The sequence below is a fragment of the Rhamphochromis longiceps genome, linkage group LG3 (genome assembly GCF_057381845.1).
Source record: "Rhamphochromis longiceps isolate RC_006_pf linkage group LG3, R_longiceps_female_GT1.1, whole genome shotgun sequence".
NCBI classification, from domain to species: Eukaryota; Metazoa; Chordata; class Actinopteri; order Cichliformes; family Cichlidae; genus Rhamphochromis; species Rhamphochromis longiceps.
Genome location: NC_140559.1, coordinates 43,175,391 through 43,191,558, shown reverse-complemented (window position 1 = coordinate 43,191,558; position 16,168 = coordinate 43,175,391). Strand labels below are relative to the sequence as shown.

The 16,168-nt window shown below is 38.4% G+C and overlaps 2 protein-coding genes across 2 annotated transcripts in view; both read right to left on the bottom strand.

The window, feature by feature from the left end:
• LOC146674910 (obscurin-like) overlaps positions 1-16,168 on the bottom strand; it is a 77,500-nt gene that overhangs the window by 42,451 nt on the left and 18,881 nt on the right. The window lies entirely within an intron of this gene.
• Positions 4,946-15,947, bottom strand: LOC146674912 (high affinity immunoglobulin gamma Fc receptor I-like). Its single transcript, XM_085385316.1, has 7 exons — positions 15,545-15,947; positions 14,848-14,880; positions 11,552-11,833; positions 8,968-9,234; positions 8,339-8,620; positions 5,940-6,014; positions 4,946-5,400 (listed from the first exon to the last, which is right to left on the bottom strand). The coding sequence occupies exons 1-7, from the start codon at positions 15,579-15,581 to the stop codon at positions 5,090-5,092; spliced, it is 1,287 nt and encodes a 428-aa protein (XP_085241442.1). The 5' UTR covers positions 15,582-15,947; the 3' UTR covers positions 4,946-5,089.

Below are 16,168 nucleotides of genomic sequence, written 5' to 3'. Positions count from 1 at the left end.
GTAAACAACTTCAGTCTCTCAGATTGTACATTGTAAAAAAGAAGTTTTATACTCAAACATCGCACTATTTACTTATTTCTACATCTTTACATTTGCATATTTATGAGCATATAATCCAGAGTTGTCAGTGGGCTGTTATTCTTCTGAATAACCTGAGACCTTACTTTCCTGTCAGGTATAAAATCCCTAACATATTATACACAATATCAGTTTTACTTTAACTGTTTTTAACAAATGTAATTTTTACTTTTCTTTTTCACTGTTGTAAATATAAAAGTTCCTTTTCTTTGTGGATCAATAAAGTACAGTGGGGCAAAAAAGTATTTAGTCAGCCACCGATTGTGCAAGTTCCCCCACCTAAAATGATGACAGAGGTCAGTAATTTGCACCAGAGGTACACTTCAACTGTGAGAGACAGAATGTGAAAAAAAAATCCATGAATTCACATGGTAGGATTTGTAAAGAATTTATTCGTAAATCAGGGTGGAAAATAAGTATTTGGTCACCTCAAACAAGGAAAATCTCTGGCTCTCACAGACCTGTAACGTCTTCTGTAAGACGCTTTTCTGTCCCCCACTCGTTACCTGTATGAATGGCACCTGTTTGAACTCATCATCTGTATAAAAGACACCTGTCCACAGCCTCAAACAGTCAGACTCCAAACTTCGCCATGGCCAAGACCAAAGAGCTTTCGAAGGACACCAGGAAAAGTATTGTAGACCTGCACCAGACTGGGAAGAGTGAATCTACAATAGGCAAGCAGCTTGGTGTGAAAAAAATCAACTGTGGGAGCAATCATCAGAAAATGGAAGAGATACAAGACCACTGATAATCTCCCTCGATCTGGGGCTCCACGCAAGATCTCATCCCGTGGGGTCAAAATGATCATGAGAACGGTGAGCAAAGATCCCAGAACCACACGGGGGGACCTGGTGAATGACCTGCAGAGAGCTGGGACCAAAGTAACAAAGGTCACCATCAGTAACACACTACAACGGCAGGGAATCAAATCCCGCAGTGCCAGACGTGTTCCGCTGCTGAAGCCAGTGCATGTCCAGGCCCGTCTGAAGTTTGCCAGAGAGCACATGGATGATACAGCAGAGGATTGGGAGAATGTCATGTGGTCAGATGAAACCAAAGTAGAACTTTTTGATATAAACTCAACTCGTCGTGTTTGGAGGAAGAAGAATACTGAGTTGCATCCCAAGAACACCATACCTACTGTGAAGCATGGGGGTGGAAACATCATGCTATGGGGCTGTTTTTCTGCCAAGGGGACAGGACGACTGATCCGTGTTAAGGACAGAATGAATGGGGCCATGTATCGTGAGATTTTGAGCCAAAACCTCCTTCCATCAGTGAGAACTTTGAAGATGAAACGAGGCTGGGTCTTCCAACATGACAATGATCCAAAACACACCGCCTGGGCAACAAAGGAGTGGCTCCGTAAGAAGCATTTGAAAGTCCTGGAGTGGCCTAGCCAGTCTCCAGACCTCAACCCCATAGAAAATCTGTGGCGGGAGTTGAAAGTCCGTGTTGCTCGGCGACAGCCCCAAAACATCACTGCTCTCGAGAAGATCTGCATGGAGGAATGGGCCAAAATACCAGCTACTGTGTGTGCAAACCTGGTAAAGACCTATAGTAAACGTTTGACCGCTGTTATTGCCAACAAAGGTTATGTTACAAAGTATTGAGTTGTATTTTTGTTATTGACCAAATACTTATTTTCCACCCTGATTTATGAATAAATTCTTTACAAATCCTACCATGTGGATTCATGGATTTTTTTTTCACATTCTGTCTCTCACAGTTGAAGTGTACCTCTGGTGCAAATTACTGACCTCTGTCATCATTTTAAGTGGGGGAACTTGCACAATCGGTGGCTGACTAAATACTTTTTTGCCCCACTGTATCTATCTATCTATCTATCTATCTATCTATCTATCTATCTATCTATCTATCTATCTATCTATCTATCTATCTATCTATCTATCTATCTATCTATCTATCTATCTATCTATCTATCTATATTGACCTGTTTAATATGTGTCCTATGTTGTAAACTGGCTGTGCTGGATTATTCACTCACATTAGGAACACCATGTAGAAAGAATTTAACGACTGTTACGCCCCTCAAAACAGAAACGCAAAACAACACGGGAAAAGTGTGTAACGCACGCAAAAACCACACAGCTGCTGCTGCTTATTTTTACAAAGCTGAAAAAAAAAAGGAAAAGACTCACAATAAACACAGCTGAGCCAGGAAGCTAAAAGCATCATGCTCTCCAAGGCCAAAATAACAAACAAAAACTCTCCCCCTTCCTAGAAACAAAACACAGGGTAAAACTTCCCTGATCAAGAAAAGGAAGATGCAATGCCTGACCTCCCTGGCTGTCCACAAAACAGGAGAAAACTGGGTTAAACAAAAGTGGGTTAAACCACTGCCTGCTTCCACTTTGCTGAAAACTGGTGAAAAATCCACATGTGCAACATCTGAGCTGAATAAACTGGGATCATTACATTTGTGTTTCATTTTTTTTAATGAAATTTACTGAATATGTCTTTCAACTCCACATGCTTCTGTCACAGTCCTGGGTCTGTGAACCAGTGTTTTGATTTTGTATTACAGTGGTCTCTCCCTCGCTACAATGCAATTCACCTTTCGCGGCCTCGCCGGGACCGTGAGTCATTTGGTACCGGGCAGCGAGAGTTGAGGCTGGAGTGTAAAATTTATGGTTTTCAGAGTTTTTATTGTTAGCTCGGTTTCCCTGGATCTTTTCCTGGTTGTTATGAGTAAATTATGAGCTTTGCCGGTGTCGCCCGAGAATACCCCGAGATTGCCACAACAGCACTAAAAACCCTGTTGCCATTTCCGACATCATAACTGTGTGAAGCGGAGTTTTCTGCAGTTACAGCTTCCAAAACAAAATTGCGGCGCAGACTGAGCAAAAGCAACACACTTCAGGTGTCACTGTCCCCCATTAGGCCCAGGTGGGACCGGCTCTTTGCAGAGAAACAAGCACAGGGCTCTCACTGATTCAGCGTTATGGTGATTTATATATTTTCATGTACTTTATTTTTATCTTTTTGTAGTTTTGTCTCTTATTTTGAAAGAAATATTTACGTGTTACCATAGCGATCAGCGAGCATCAGGGAGAGAGGAGGAGGATCTTACTCTCAATGTAAAAGAAAGCCTGCGATAAAGGACCGCTGCTGTCCAGTACAGAATGCGTTCAGCTTGTCAAATTTACATAAATCTTTGATCGCTAGCAGTGTGACTCTGAAGTGCTGCACTGTATGTTTGTAAGTTTTCTCCCCAACAAACACAACACTGGCGACAAAACGTGTTGCACCGTCAAAGGCAACCGCGGGTGTGTTTGGTTTCATTCTTTAATTTTGGACTTATTTTTCTAGAGGTTTGAACTTTGAGAGTTTAAACAAGAGAGAAAACTGTGAAAATGTTCGTGCCTGTCTGAGAAAAGTGAATAAGTGTGTAGTGAGGGGTTTAACAGCCTTAAAACATCTATAATAATTGTAAAAAATAAAGTTGGCTACTTCGCGGATTTCACCTATCGTGGATTACTTTTAGAATTTAACTCCCGACATAAACGAGGGGACACTGTATTTTCTTGTTCCCCAGTCAGTCGTGTCCAGGGTTGGGTATCGTCACTGATTTCTAGAAGTCGATTCGATTTGAATGTGGGAAATTTTGCCTCAGACAGTCAGAAATATTATAATTCTGATCACTTATCAGTACATATCCATATTTTTATATCTATAAAAGTTGAGACTTTATCAAAGGTGTGAGCATCACAGCAGGTGCCTGCTCTCATTTACTGTTTTAGCTGGTTGGTGGCTGTTGAAATCTTGTGGTTTAACCTGAGATTCTGGCGTTTCGGGCAAAATACATTTATATTTAGAAAATCGATTCAGGATTTTATTGAATCAATATCACGTTATTCAAGCTAGAATCGATTTTAATCGGAAAATAGATCATCAAAACCCACCCTAGTCGTGTCTTTTGTCTCTCTGGTCTCTGTGCTCCGTGTTCCCTATGTTCAGTGTCTCGTCCGTGTTATACTTGCTGTTTTACTTTGACGGTCTCTTGTCCTTTGTCACTGTTTCTAGTTTTGCTTCACCCTGGTCTCGACTGTTCTCCCCTCATGTGTCTCATTCCCTCGTTTCACTCAGTGTATTTCAGACCCGTGTTTCTCTCTGTCAGTGTCACGTCGTCCCCTCACCATGCTGCGTGTTTCCGTGCTCCCTGAGATCAGTGTCACTAGTTTACAGGTTTCCCAGTGTTTTTGTTTTTAGTTCCCATTTTTTTGTTTTATTTTGTTTTTGCAAGTTTTTTTCTTTTCGTGAAAATTATACCGCTGCAATAAAGCAGCCTTTTAAGTTCATTGCTCTGATGATTGTTTTGCGTTTGTGTCCTACATCCTCCCTGCCACACAGCCGTATCATAACAGTTTCACTGTGAGTGATTGCTGTGGATTTTATGTAAAACTTTATGTTGCATCTTCAAAAAATAGAAATAAAATAACTGAGACTAACAATGAAGTATCGTTGACACTGGTTTACTGAACCTTCTTTTCAGTGCATGTACAGAACATGAGTATCCATTTTCTACTGCCTCCTACAGGACACACTCTTCTTCCACTTCCTTACAACATTAATGTAACACAGAACCACTACTGGCTCTCCTGGCATTACCATTGTAACGACACACTCATTCTTTTTCTTTCAGATGAATAACAGGAACTTAGGATGTAGGTATCTATGAATAATAACTATTATGCATACTCATATATTTATATAACCAACTAATTTCTTGCGATACCACACTTTAAAACTTGTTTTACGCTACTTTTGATACTAAAATGAGAAGAAAGCCTGCAGTTTTATTGAAAGACATGATATTTTCTTGTTTTTGCATCAAACGTTGTGCAATAGAATTTTTTTTTTTAAAAAAAGGTGAAATATGCCCAACTTACATGACACAGTCAGTGTGATGATGTCACTCCACTGTGTTAACAAATACCCCAGAATCCCACAGTACTGATGAAATTATTTTGTTTTGTTTTTGAAATTAAAATGAGTGAAACGTGTCCAACTTACCTGTTACTTTCAATGTGGTGATGTCACTCCACTCTGTCCAGGAAAAGCTTCTTTTGCCCCGGCAGCTGTATCCTCCACTGTCAGACTCAGCAGCGCTGCTGATTCTGTATTCACTGGATGTATGACCTGTGTTTACTTGGCCTTGTCTCCATTCATACGTCCACTGAGCTCCTTCACCTCCCTGAATCTCACATCTGACAGTGACTGTCTCACCGCTGTATATCACACCGCTGTATATCTGAGGCCAAGGTGGCTGAAGGGTCACAGTGGGCTTAGGAGGAGCTGTTCAAATAAACAGATATCATTAGCAGACTGATAATTTGACTTGAAAATCAACAATAAAATGTTTTGTTTTTATTAAATAAATTAAACCAGGTAATTTACTGATCTTTATATTTGATTGTTTACTTATTTCTACATATTTGCATTTATTTATACATTTATGAACATGTAACCTATGAGCTGTAAGTTAGCTGTTGTTTGCAAACAATGCTGTTAAACCTCCAATATATCCAAATAATCACACAAAATTAAAAACAAAACCTGTTGTGTTGTCGCAATACAAAGAATTTTGTTGTGTTTTTGGATGAAACATTGTAATTAAAATGTGTGAAACGTGTCCATCTTACATAATACTCTGAATGCGATGATGTCACTCCACTCTGTCCAGGAAAAGCTTCTTCTGCCCCGGCAGCTGTATTCTCCACTGTCAGACTCAGTAGCTCTGATGATTGTGTATTCACTGGATGTATGACCTATGTTTACTTGGCCTCGTCTCCATTCATACGTCCACTGAGCTCCTTCACCTCCCTGAATCTCACATCTGACAGTGACTGTCTCACCGCTGTATATCTGAGGCCAAGGTGGCTGCAGGGTCACAGTGGGCTTAGTGGGAACTGTTCACATAAGAATGATCCAGTTAGAAGAGAAACATGAAAACTCTGCTCTTTATAACGTAAGAGTAGAGTGAATGCAAAGCAAATGATTCACAGACAGTTTGAAGTCTGAAAATCAAAACAAAGTCACAATAAAACAATTTATAGCTTTCACACTGTAACACAACATTTTAATATAAAATGTATTAGAATTTACTTTGTAAAGTTATATTTTATTTATACTCCAAAACTCACAGATTTTTCTGCTTTACATTTACTTTGAGGTTAAAATCAGCGTGAAGCTGGGAGCCAGTATGAAAAATGGGAGTGCTGGGATCCTATGTGATGTGTTTGAGCTCAAAGCCTGGCAGCTTAAATCTGTTTGGTCTGCAGTCATTCAGCTGATTGTTTGCTTAGACTGTTGCAGTAATCTAGGCAGGGGCACCGTAAGAGGAAGAAAAGTGATAAAAATTATTAACCTATCACCACAAAATATTGTTTGCTTCACACTGTACTTTTAAATGTTTATGTTTCATAGCGTTAGTTTTGTTTTTTTCAACAAAGAAGAGGCTAGAGCAGCACCTCTGCAGGACAAAGAGACTGTAGGATGGGTCTGTTAGAAGTAAGGACTGTTTTTTTTTAAATAGAAAAGTGAGACAGGTGGAAATTAAACTCAGAGGAAGTCTGCATGAAAAGCTTTCCTACTATTAGTCAACTTACTTCACTTCTAACAGAAAACAATGTGTTTGTGTGTTTTTTAGCCAACATGCAGTTAGTTGGTGCAGTCAGACCCTTTGTACATATATATGCTAAATCACTTATCTGCTGACCTGCTGGCAAGACAAACAGATCAAACCTCTGGCTCAGGCTTAGCTGTCCCACTGCCTCTGCACCCACACTCCTCAAATTGAACCAGCCCACTGATATCTGAAGGAGGAGCTGAGTCTTTTATGTCAAATGTGTCCAGTTGAGGGAGGCTCCTTGGGAATTGTATTTTTTTTTCCTGCACACTATTTATTTGGTAATCAAAGAGTAATTTGAAGGGCAAACTGTGCCAAAAGTTCAGGCAAAACAATCACAAAGGCCCAGTCTTAGTCTTAGCCTGTGTTTTAGTCTGCTTCTAGGAACAAATAGAAGCAACTTTTCAGCTGACCTTAGAGTTCTGTTTGGAGTTTGTTTATTTAAAAGATCAGAGAGCTACGAGGGAGTAAATCCATTCAGAGACTTAAAAACAAACAATTAAATAATCATTATAGCCTGGCTGCTACCAAAATAAAGCATATTACACAAGAATGGATGAAATAAATGCAGGAATTACTTTCTTAAAGTGAGCAGATGACATAACGAACGTCATTTTTGCAAATGCCCGAACCCTTTTACAACACAATTTATTTATTTCTCAAATGAGAAACTGTCATCAAAGATCACCTGCAGATTTTTTTCAAAGAGAGTTCTGAACTTTTTCAGAGGAACAAGGTTACACGAGCAAAACGAGGGTCTGAAGGTTCAAATAATACAATTTTTTTGATCGTTTACATTCCAAAAAATGAATTGCCAACCATGATTTTATGTCATCACAGCAGTCTAGCAAAACTTTTAAATAGACTGTAAAACTCATGTCATCTGTTGGAAGGGTGTTTTATAGGAGTTTGATGGGCAGCAAACATTAAAATCCCCAAGAGTTAGAATGCTGTCAAATCTTTATATGATTCCAAAGAAAAGGGTGGAAATAAAATCCTTGTTTAACTTGAGGGGGTGATAAACAAGCACAGGAGGAGACAGATCCACCATAAATAATTATAGTTCAGAGCTGCCATAAATATCAGCAGTGAGGTGTTGGCATATAAAAGGGTTCAAATAGATGCAAGACCTCTGCTGTGACCAGGTTCCTGCAGGAAGCTGCCTGTGACTGTTGCAGGTGGTGAGAGCTTTCAGTCAGCTGAAAGAATTAAAACCTTTTTGAATTCCACCAGGTCTCAGCACAGAGACACATTTTAATTTGTTTTACTTTGTTTAAAAATGTATATCCAAAGAATTACTTATGTTATAATTGCCACTATTTAATAGCATAATTACAAACAGTAATTTAAGAAGTAAGAAATGTCTTCTACACTATTTTATAGATAAGAAATTCAACATTAAAAATATAAAAATATTATAACATATAACAATATAACAAAATCTTTTTCATACTTCAGATGTTTAACTTTGAGTCTTTACTGTTAATTTTTATCAAAGCCATTTTTGCTTCTTTTGATAATAAACAACAAATAAACAAAAAAGCATTTGGTGTGTTACAATATAAATTAAAAACACATAGTGTGAGTGAAATATCTCCAACTTACGTTTTACATTCAGTGTGATGACATCACTCCACTCTGTCCAGGAGGAGCCTCTTGTGCCCCGACAGCTGTATCCTCCACCATCAGACTCACTAACACTGCTGATTGTGTATTCATTGGATGTTGGAGATGTGTTTAACTTGGCTGGACTCCATTCATACGTCCACTGAGCTCCTTCACCTCCCTGAATCTCACATCTGACAGTGACTGTCTCACCGCTGTATATCTCACCGCTGTATATCTGAGGCCAAGGTGGCTGAAGGGTCACAGTGGGCTTAGGAGGAGCTGATCAAATAAACAGATATCATTAGCAGACTGATAATTTGACTTGAAAATCAACAATAAAATGTTTTGTTTTTATTAAATAAATTAAACCAGGTAATTTACTGATCTTTATATTTGATTGTTTACTTATTTCTACATATTTGCATTTATTTATACATTTATGAACATGTAACCTATGAGCTGTAAGTTAGCTGTTGTTTGCAAACAATGCTGTTAAACCTCCAATATATCCAAATAATCACACAAAATTAAAAACAAAACCTGTTGTGTTGTCGCAATACAAAGAATTTTGTTGTGTTTTTGGATGAAACATTGTAATTAAAATGTGTGAAACGTGTCCAACTTACATAATACTCTGAATGCGATGATGTCACTCCACTCTGTCCAGGAAAAGCTTCTTCTGCCCCGGCAGCTGTATTCTTCACTGTCAGACTCAGTAGCTCTGATGATTCTGTATTCACTGGATGTATGACCTATGTTTACTTGGCCTCGTCTCCATTCATACGTCCACTGAGCTCCTTCACCTCCCTGAATCTCACATCTGACAGTGACTGTCTCACCGCTGTATATCTGAGTCCAGGATGGCTGCAGGGTCACAGTGGGCTTAGTGGGAACTGTTCACATAAGAATGATCCAGTTAGAAGAGAAACATGAAAACTCTGCTGTTTATAACGTAAGAGTAGAGTGACTGCAAAGCAAATGATTCACAGACAGTTTGAAGTCTGAAAATCAAAACAAAGTCACAATAAAACAATTTATAGCTTTCACACTGTAACACAACATTTTAATATAAAATGTATTAGAATTTACTTTGTAAAGTTATAGTTTATTTATACTCCAAAACTCACAGATTTTTCTGCTTTACATTTACTTTGAGGTTAAAATCAGCGTGAAGCTGGGAGCCAGTATGAAAAATGGGAGTGCTGGGATCCTATGTGATGTGTTTGAGCTCAAAGCCTGGCAGCTTAAATCTGTTTGGTCTGCAGTCATTCAGCTGATTGTTTGCTGAGACTGTTAAAGTAATAGGCAGGGGCACCGTAAGGGGAAGAAAAGTGATAAAAATTATTAACCTGTCACCACAAAATATTGTTTGCTTCACACTGTACTTTTAAATGTTTATGTTTCATAGTGTTAGTTTTGTTTTTTTCAACAAAGAAGACGCTAGAGCAGCACCTCTGCAGGACAAAGAGACTGTAGGATGGGTCTGTTAGAAGTAAGGTCTGTTTTTCAAAAAAGAAAAGTGAGACAGGTGGAAATTAAACTCAGAGGAAGTCTGCATGAAAAGCTTTCCTACTATTAGTCAACTTACTTCACTTCTAACAGAAAACAATGTGTTTGTGTGTTTTTTAGTCAACATGCAGTTAGTTGGTGCAGTCAGACCCTTTGTACATATATATGCTAAATCACTTATCTGCTAACCTGCTGGCAAGACAAACAGATCAAACCTCTGGCTCAGGCTTAGCTGTCCCACTGCCTCTGCACCCACACTCCTCAAATTGAACCAGCCCACTGATATCTGAAGGAGGAGCTGAGTCTTTTATGTCAAATGTGTCCAGTTGAGGGAGGCCCCTTGGGAATTGTATTTTTTTTTCTGCACACTATTTATTTGGTAATCAAAGAGTAATTTGAAGGGCAAACTGTGCCAAAGTTCAGGCAAAACAATCACAAAGGCCCAGTCTTAGTCTTAGCCTGTGTTTTAGTCTGCTTCTAGGAACAAATAGAAGCAACTTTTCAGCTGACCTTAGAGTTCTGTTTGGAGTTTGTTTATTTAAAAGATCAGAGAGCTACGAGGGAGTGAATCCATTCAGAGACTTAAAAACAAACAATTAAATAATCATTATAGCCTGACTGCTACCAAAATAAAGCATATTACACAAGAATGGATGAAATAAATGCATGAATTACTTTCTTAAAGTGAGCAGATGACATAACGAACGTCATTTTTGCAAATGCCCGAACCCTTTTACAACACAATTTATTTATTTCTCAAATGAGAAACTGTCATCAAAGATCACCTGCAGATTTTTTTCAAAGAGAGTTCTGAACTTTTTCAGAGGAACAAGGTTACACGAGCAAAACGAGGGTCTGAAGGTTCAAATAATACAATTTTTTTGATCGTTTACATTCAAAAAAATGAATTGCCAACCATGATTTTATGTCATCACAGCAGTCTAGCAAAACTTTTAAATAGACTGTAAAACTCATGTCATCTGTTGGAAGGGTGGTTTTAGGAGTTTGATGGGCAGCAAACATTAAAATCCCCAAGAGTTAGAATGCTGTCAAATCTTTATATGATTTCAAAGAAAAGGGTGGAAATAAAATCCTTGTTTAGCTTGAGGGGATGATAAACAAGCACAGGAGAAGACAGATCCACCATAAATAATTATAGTTCAGAGCTGCCATAAATATCAGCAGTGAGGTGTTGGCATATAAAAGGGTTCAAATAGATGCAAGACCTCTGCTGTGACCAGGTTCCTGCAGGAAGCTGCCTGTGACTGTTGCAGGTGGTGAGAGCTTTCAGTCAGCTGAAAGAATTAAAACCTTTTTGAGTTCCACCAGGTCTCAGCACAGAGACACATTTTAATTTGTTTTACTTTGTTTAAAAATGTATATCCAAAGAATTACTTATGTTATAATTGCCACTATTTAATAGCATAATTACAAACAGTAATTTAAGAAGTAAGAAATGTCTTCTACACTATTTTATAGATAAGAAATTCAACATTAAAAATATAAAAATATTATAACATATGACAATATAACAAAATCTTTTCCATACTTCAGATGTTTAACTTTGAGTCTTTACTGTTAATTTTTATCAAAGCCATTTTTGCTACTTTTGATAATAAACAACAAATAAACAAAAAAGCCTTCGGTGTGTTACAATATAAATTAAAAAAACATAGTGTGAGTGAAATATCTCCAACTTACGTTTTACATTCAGTGTGATGACATCACTCCACTCTGTCCAGGAGGAGCCTCTTGTGGCCCGACAGCTGTATCCTCCACCATCAGACTCACTAACACTGCTGATTGTGTATTCATTGGATGTTGGAGGTGTGTTTAACTTGGCTGGACTCCATTCATACGTCCACTGAGCTCCTTCACCTCCCTGAATCTCACATCTGACAGTGACTGTCTCACCGCTGTATATCTCACCGCTGTATATCTGAGTCCAAGATGGCTGAAGGGTCACAGTGGGCTTAGGAGGAGCTGTTCAAATAAAAAGATATCATTAGCACACTGATAATTGGACTTGAAAATCAAAAAGTTCTTTCTTTTAAATAAATAAATTAAATCAGGTAATTAATGGATCTTTATATTCAACAGTTTGCATTTATTTCTACATATTTACATTTCCATATTTATACATTTATGAACATATAATCAATGAGTCATCAGTTAGCTGTTGTTTCCTAACAATGTTGTTAAACCTCCAGTGATGGAGTCAAAGCTGGAGGCTGCTCTGCTCTCATAAACTGTTCATAAAATGTGAAATACAAAGTTTTTATGTGGCACCAAAGTCAAAACTGGCAAAGAAAAACTAAGAGTAAAGGTTCAGTAACCAGGAAAGGAGCACAAACTGTTTTTTAAATCACTCTAAAAAGACAAAACAGCACCATGAACTCCTCTGTGTCTGTAAGTGATCTGAAGACTGAACAAAGGTGAAACAATGTACTGAGCCTAATAATTAATAATTTGACAGATTTAGTGGTTTAAGTACTGGTGATTAGTGAATATTGATTTCCATTACAATTTGGAGAAGACGTTTTTCAACTCTCAAAATTTTTTAAACTCATTAGTTTCCTGAATAATGACTGAATCGCTTTTAGTTGTGACTAAATTCGTGTTTCTTCTCCTTCCTCTGCAGGTGTAGATGCCTCCATCAGAGACAGAGATTGCACTCTTAGAGCTAAAAGAGATGATCTCATTTTCAGATGAGGTTTTTCTGAACAGAGTAATTCACCTCACAGGTCAGTGTCACACTGCCCCCTGCTGGTGTGGTTGTGCTGTCTGCTGTCAGAGTGGCCTTGACTTTAAGTTCTGTAACTTAGACAAATATGAGGCTATAATTGTGGTCCTTTTAGTGGAAGAAGGAGAAACCCACCACATCTGCCACACAGATGTTCCAGCTGGTTTTATTTCCTACTGCAACTGAGACTCAAATACAAGGTGAAGAGCAGGTGAGCCTGGCTGAGTAATACGCCACCTGGTGGTTTGTTCTGAGTGTGACAGAAAGCCTGAGCCTGTGAGCCTGAGCTCAGGGTTAATGAACCCTCGATTACAGAAAACCTTCTACACTCATCTGTGGATCTGTCACAGCAGCAGTGCAGCAAAGGTCACAAGTAATAAAACAGACAACAAAGAGAGCAGGTGAGCTGAAACTTGACCACACGTCTGTATTTTAAGTGCTTCATGCAAAACTTTAAGACTTTCCAGCTGATAATATCTGTGCACACAGATGTTTCGACATATTTACAAACCTGATCACACACAGAGATAATAAAATGCACACGATGGTTAATATATATACACATGACTTTGCTACAGTAAAATCTCCAAACTAAGCTACTATCATAGAAACACCAAATTAGAGAAAAAGTATTTTGTGTCCATTCTTCCAGTAGAGTCCACAGACTTGCAAATATGTGTCTCTGTAACAATGAGTGGAGTGCAGAGGTGTGAACTCAAATGCAGGAAGCAAAATAACTTAAATAAAGCTGAACTTTAATACCTAAATAGTCTAAAAATGGAAACATATAAAGAATCAAAACGTAAAACTAGAAATAAATAAACTGTCAATAGAAACAACTAAGAGATGAACACACGTGAGTGTTCACAGATGCTCTGACAAAGACTGACAAGACACAGCAGGACTATTTATATATGAAAGAAACAAACCTTCAAATTAAAGAGGAAATATTTTTTTAAAAAGCTAAACAAAGATGAGGAAGAAGCACTCAGACTAAAATGATGAAAGACCATGACAGTGACAAATGAATAAATCTATATCGATGGCACTTTGTCCAGTTTGTTTTACTTGTTACTCTTCTGTATGTGAAGTCTTATTCATTCATGACTTTAACAACTTTCAGAGGTTTTTTCAAGAGGACACTGAGGCAGACAGCACACCATGACACTATAAATAACTGAGAGTAAAAATTCATAATAAGACTGATTAAAGTCTTCAGGCAGGACTTTAACTGGCTGATCTGTGGTTGAGTCTGTTTTCAGATTTGAGTTACCTGCATTTACCCTAAACTCATCACGCTGTGCTGTAATACATTAGATTGATCCTCCAGTTCATCAGCATCTTGTGAATCATAACTGTGATGTGTGAGGATGGACAGATAAATACTCATGAAAAGGAAATCAGTCAGTTTCAAGGCAACAAACTCTAGTAAATATAAAGTTTGTGTATCGGCTGAGTGAAACATCTGCTCACATGGTTGCACTCTTGATATGATCTTTTAATATTTTAACCAATAAATGCAGTGGAGTGTGAGCTGTATCATATACAATATTTTGTCCCTCAGGTTATTCCTGAAATATAGTTTGTTTCAAGTTTGCTATATGACGGGTCGCATTTATTCATCTGCTTCTTCCTGGTCTGCTCATGTCAAAGTCCGCCAACTAGTGGTTAAATGGAGGAAGTGCCGAGTAATAATGGCTAGAGCTCCCTGTCTGTGATAGTTCTGCATCTGCTGCTCTTGAGATGGGATAAAGTGTAAGTTTGGGGAGATGATGGATTGTTTCTACATATTAGTGCTCTGTCCTTCTTGTGGGTCTGTGAAGTTTGTTACATTACTACTGTAAGCTAACTGTTAGTGCTTTGTTTTGCCTGTTAGCATAAAACATGTCAGCATGTGGTATTTGTATTTACGTCACTTGACAGGCTTTGTCCATTTATTGTCAATGTTATGATCTTGCATTGGTCATGTGACATTTGTGCATCTACACTGAGATTAAATGTACCTGCTCTGTTTTGTTGTTACAGTTTTACAGACTGAAAGTGGTACAAATGGTACATCAGTAAAAGCTCTGAAGAACGCCACAGTCTCCACATGGAGCGCTTACTGAAGCCATTTATGTTTAACTGCACAGGCTGAATAGAAGCATTGAGCCTGTGCAGAAGATAACATGTAAACACAGGGAGGATATTATTGAGCACATTATAGGAGATAACAGCTACATATATGAACAGGAAGAAAATAATCATTTCTTACCTTCAGCATTTCCACAGATGACAGTACTGAGCACTAAAATAATGAATAAAACCTCATCAGCCATTATACAACGATTAAAATCAAAACAAAAATAAATTAAGACTTTATTGAAGATGAACAGTAATAACCAGTAATCTGTTTGACAATAAAATAAAATAAACATAAAAATCCAAACTGTTGTAACACAGTGTGGGGTGGCTGTAGCTCAGGTGGCAGAGCAGGTCATCCACTAATCAGAAGGTCGGTGGTTCGATCCCAGGCTGCATCCTGGCTGCATGGCAAATATCCTTGGGCAAGATACTAACCCCGTGTTTTCCTACTGGTGGTGGTCAGAGGGCCCGGTGGCGCCAGTGTCCGGCAGCCTCCCCTCTGTCAGTGCGCCCCAGGGCAGCTGTGGCTACAATGTAGCTTGCCATCGCCTGTGTGTGAATGACTGAATGTAGTGTGAAGCGCTTTGGGGTCCTTACGGACTAGAAAAGCGCTATACAAATGCAGGCCATTTACCATTTTACCATTTAACTATAAGTGATGCAAAAAGCAGCAGTGTATCAAACATTTAAACACTTAAAGAATCACAAGTCTGCTTTGTTCCAGCTCTCAGGTAAACAGGTTAAAGCAGTGACTCACTGTAATTCTCACAGATCAGAAACATTTTCTTTAATCGCTGCCGTTCAAACAATGTCAGACGTGTACTTACAGAAAAAGCCCATCATGCAGAGCAAAGAGTGCCCCATCGTCACATCCAGCCTGCTGCACTCTGATCCTCAGATAATCAAACAGTTTTAGTTTGCAGATAAAGAGAAGTTGTGTTTAATATAGATACAACAAGAGTTTTTCTACAGGCTCTTATTCTGATTGGTCTCTCTGTGCTTCCTGCCCTTTCACACAAAACTCAAACAGCTCCTGTAGCTTTGACCGCAGCAGTTGGTTGACATGTTTATATTTCCTGTCCACTGCAAACATAGAAGCTTGTTTCTTGTGTTGTGTTGTTTCCTTTCTCTGTAATATATAAAGCTGTTGCTTCATGTCAGGATATTTCTTTTGCCCTTTTGGGGTATTTTTTGGGTGCAATATCCACTAATATTTGTCTCCTGGCAGGTTTCTGCAGACTGGGAGTCACTGAGAGTGAATATACCAAAACAGCTTTTCTACTTTGGTGCCTGTATTTTCACTAAAGCCTTTAAAAAAAAAAAAAATTCTCCTTTTGATTGTTTTAAATTAAATTCTTACTTTAGGCTGCATTAAAATGTCTTTATTTTATTTGACTCTTAGCTGAAACATCATCATGCAGTAATATAGTGAAAAGGCTCCTTTGACCTCA

What these genes read in the sequence shown, in the direction of transcription:
- LOC146674912 (XM_085385316.1), bottom strand. Translation starts at nt 15,581, where the DNA reads ATGGGGCACTCTTTGCTCTGCATGATGGGCTTTTTCT. An exon ending in CTGCATGATGGGCTTTTTCT is followed by an intron (nt 14,881 to 15,544) that starts GTAAGTACACGT and finishes TCATTATTTTAG; the next exon opens with TGCTCAGTACTGTCATCTGT. An exon ending in TGAGACAGTCACTGTCAGAT is followed by an intron (nt 5,401 to 5,939) that starts GTGAGATTCAGG and finishes TTATTTGAACAG; the next exon opens with CTCCTCCTAAGCCCACTGTG.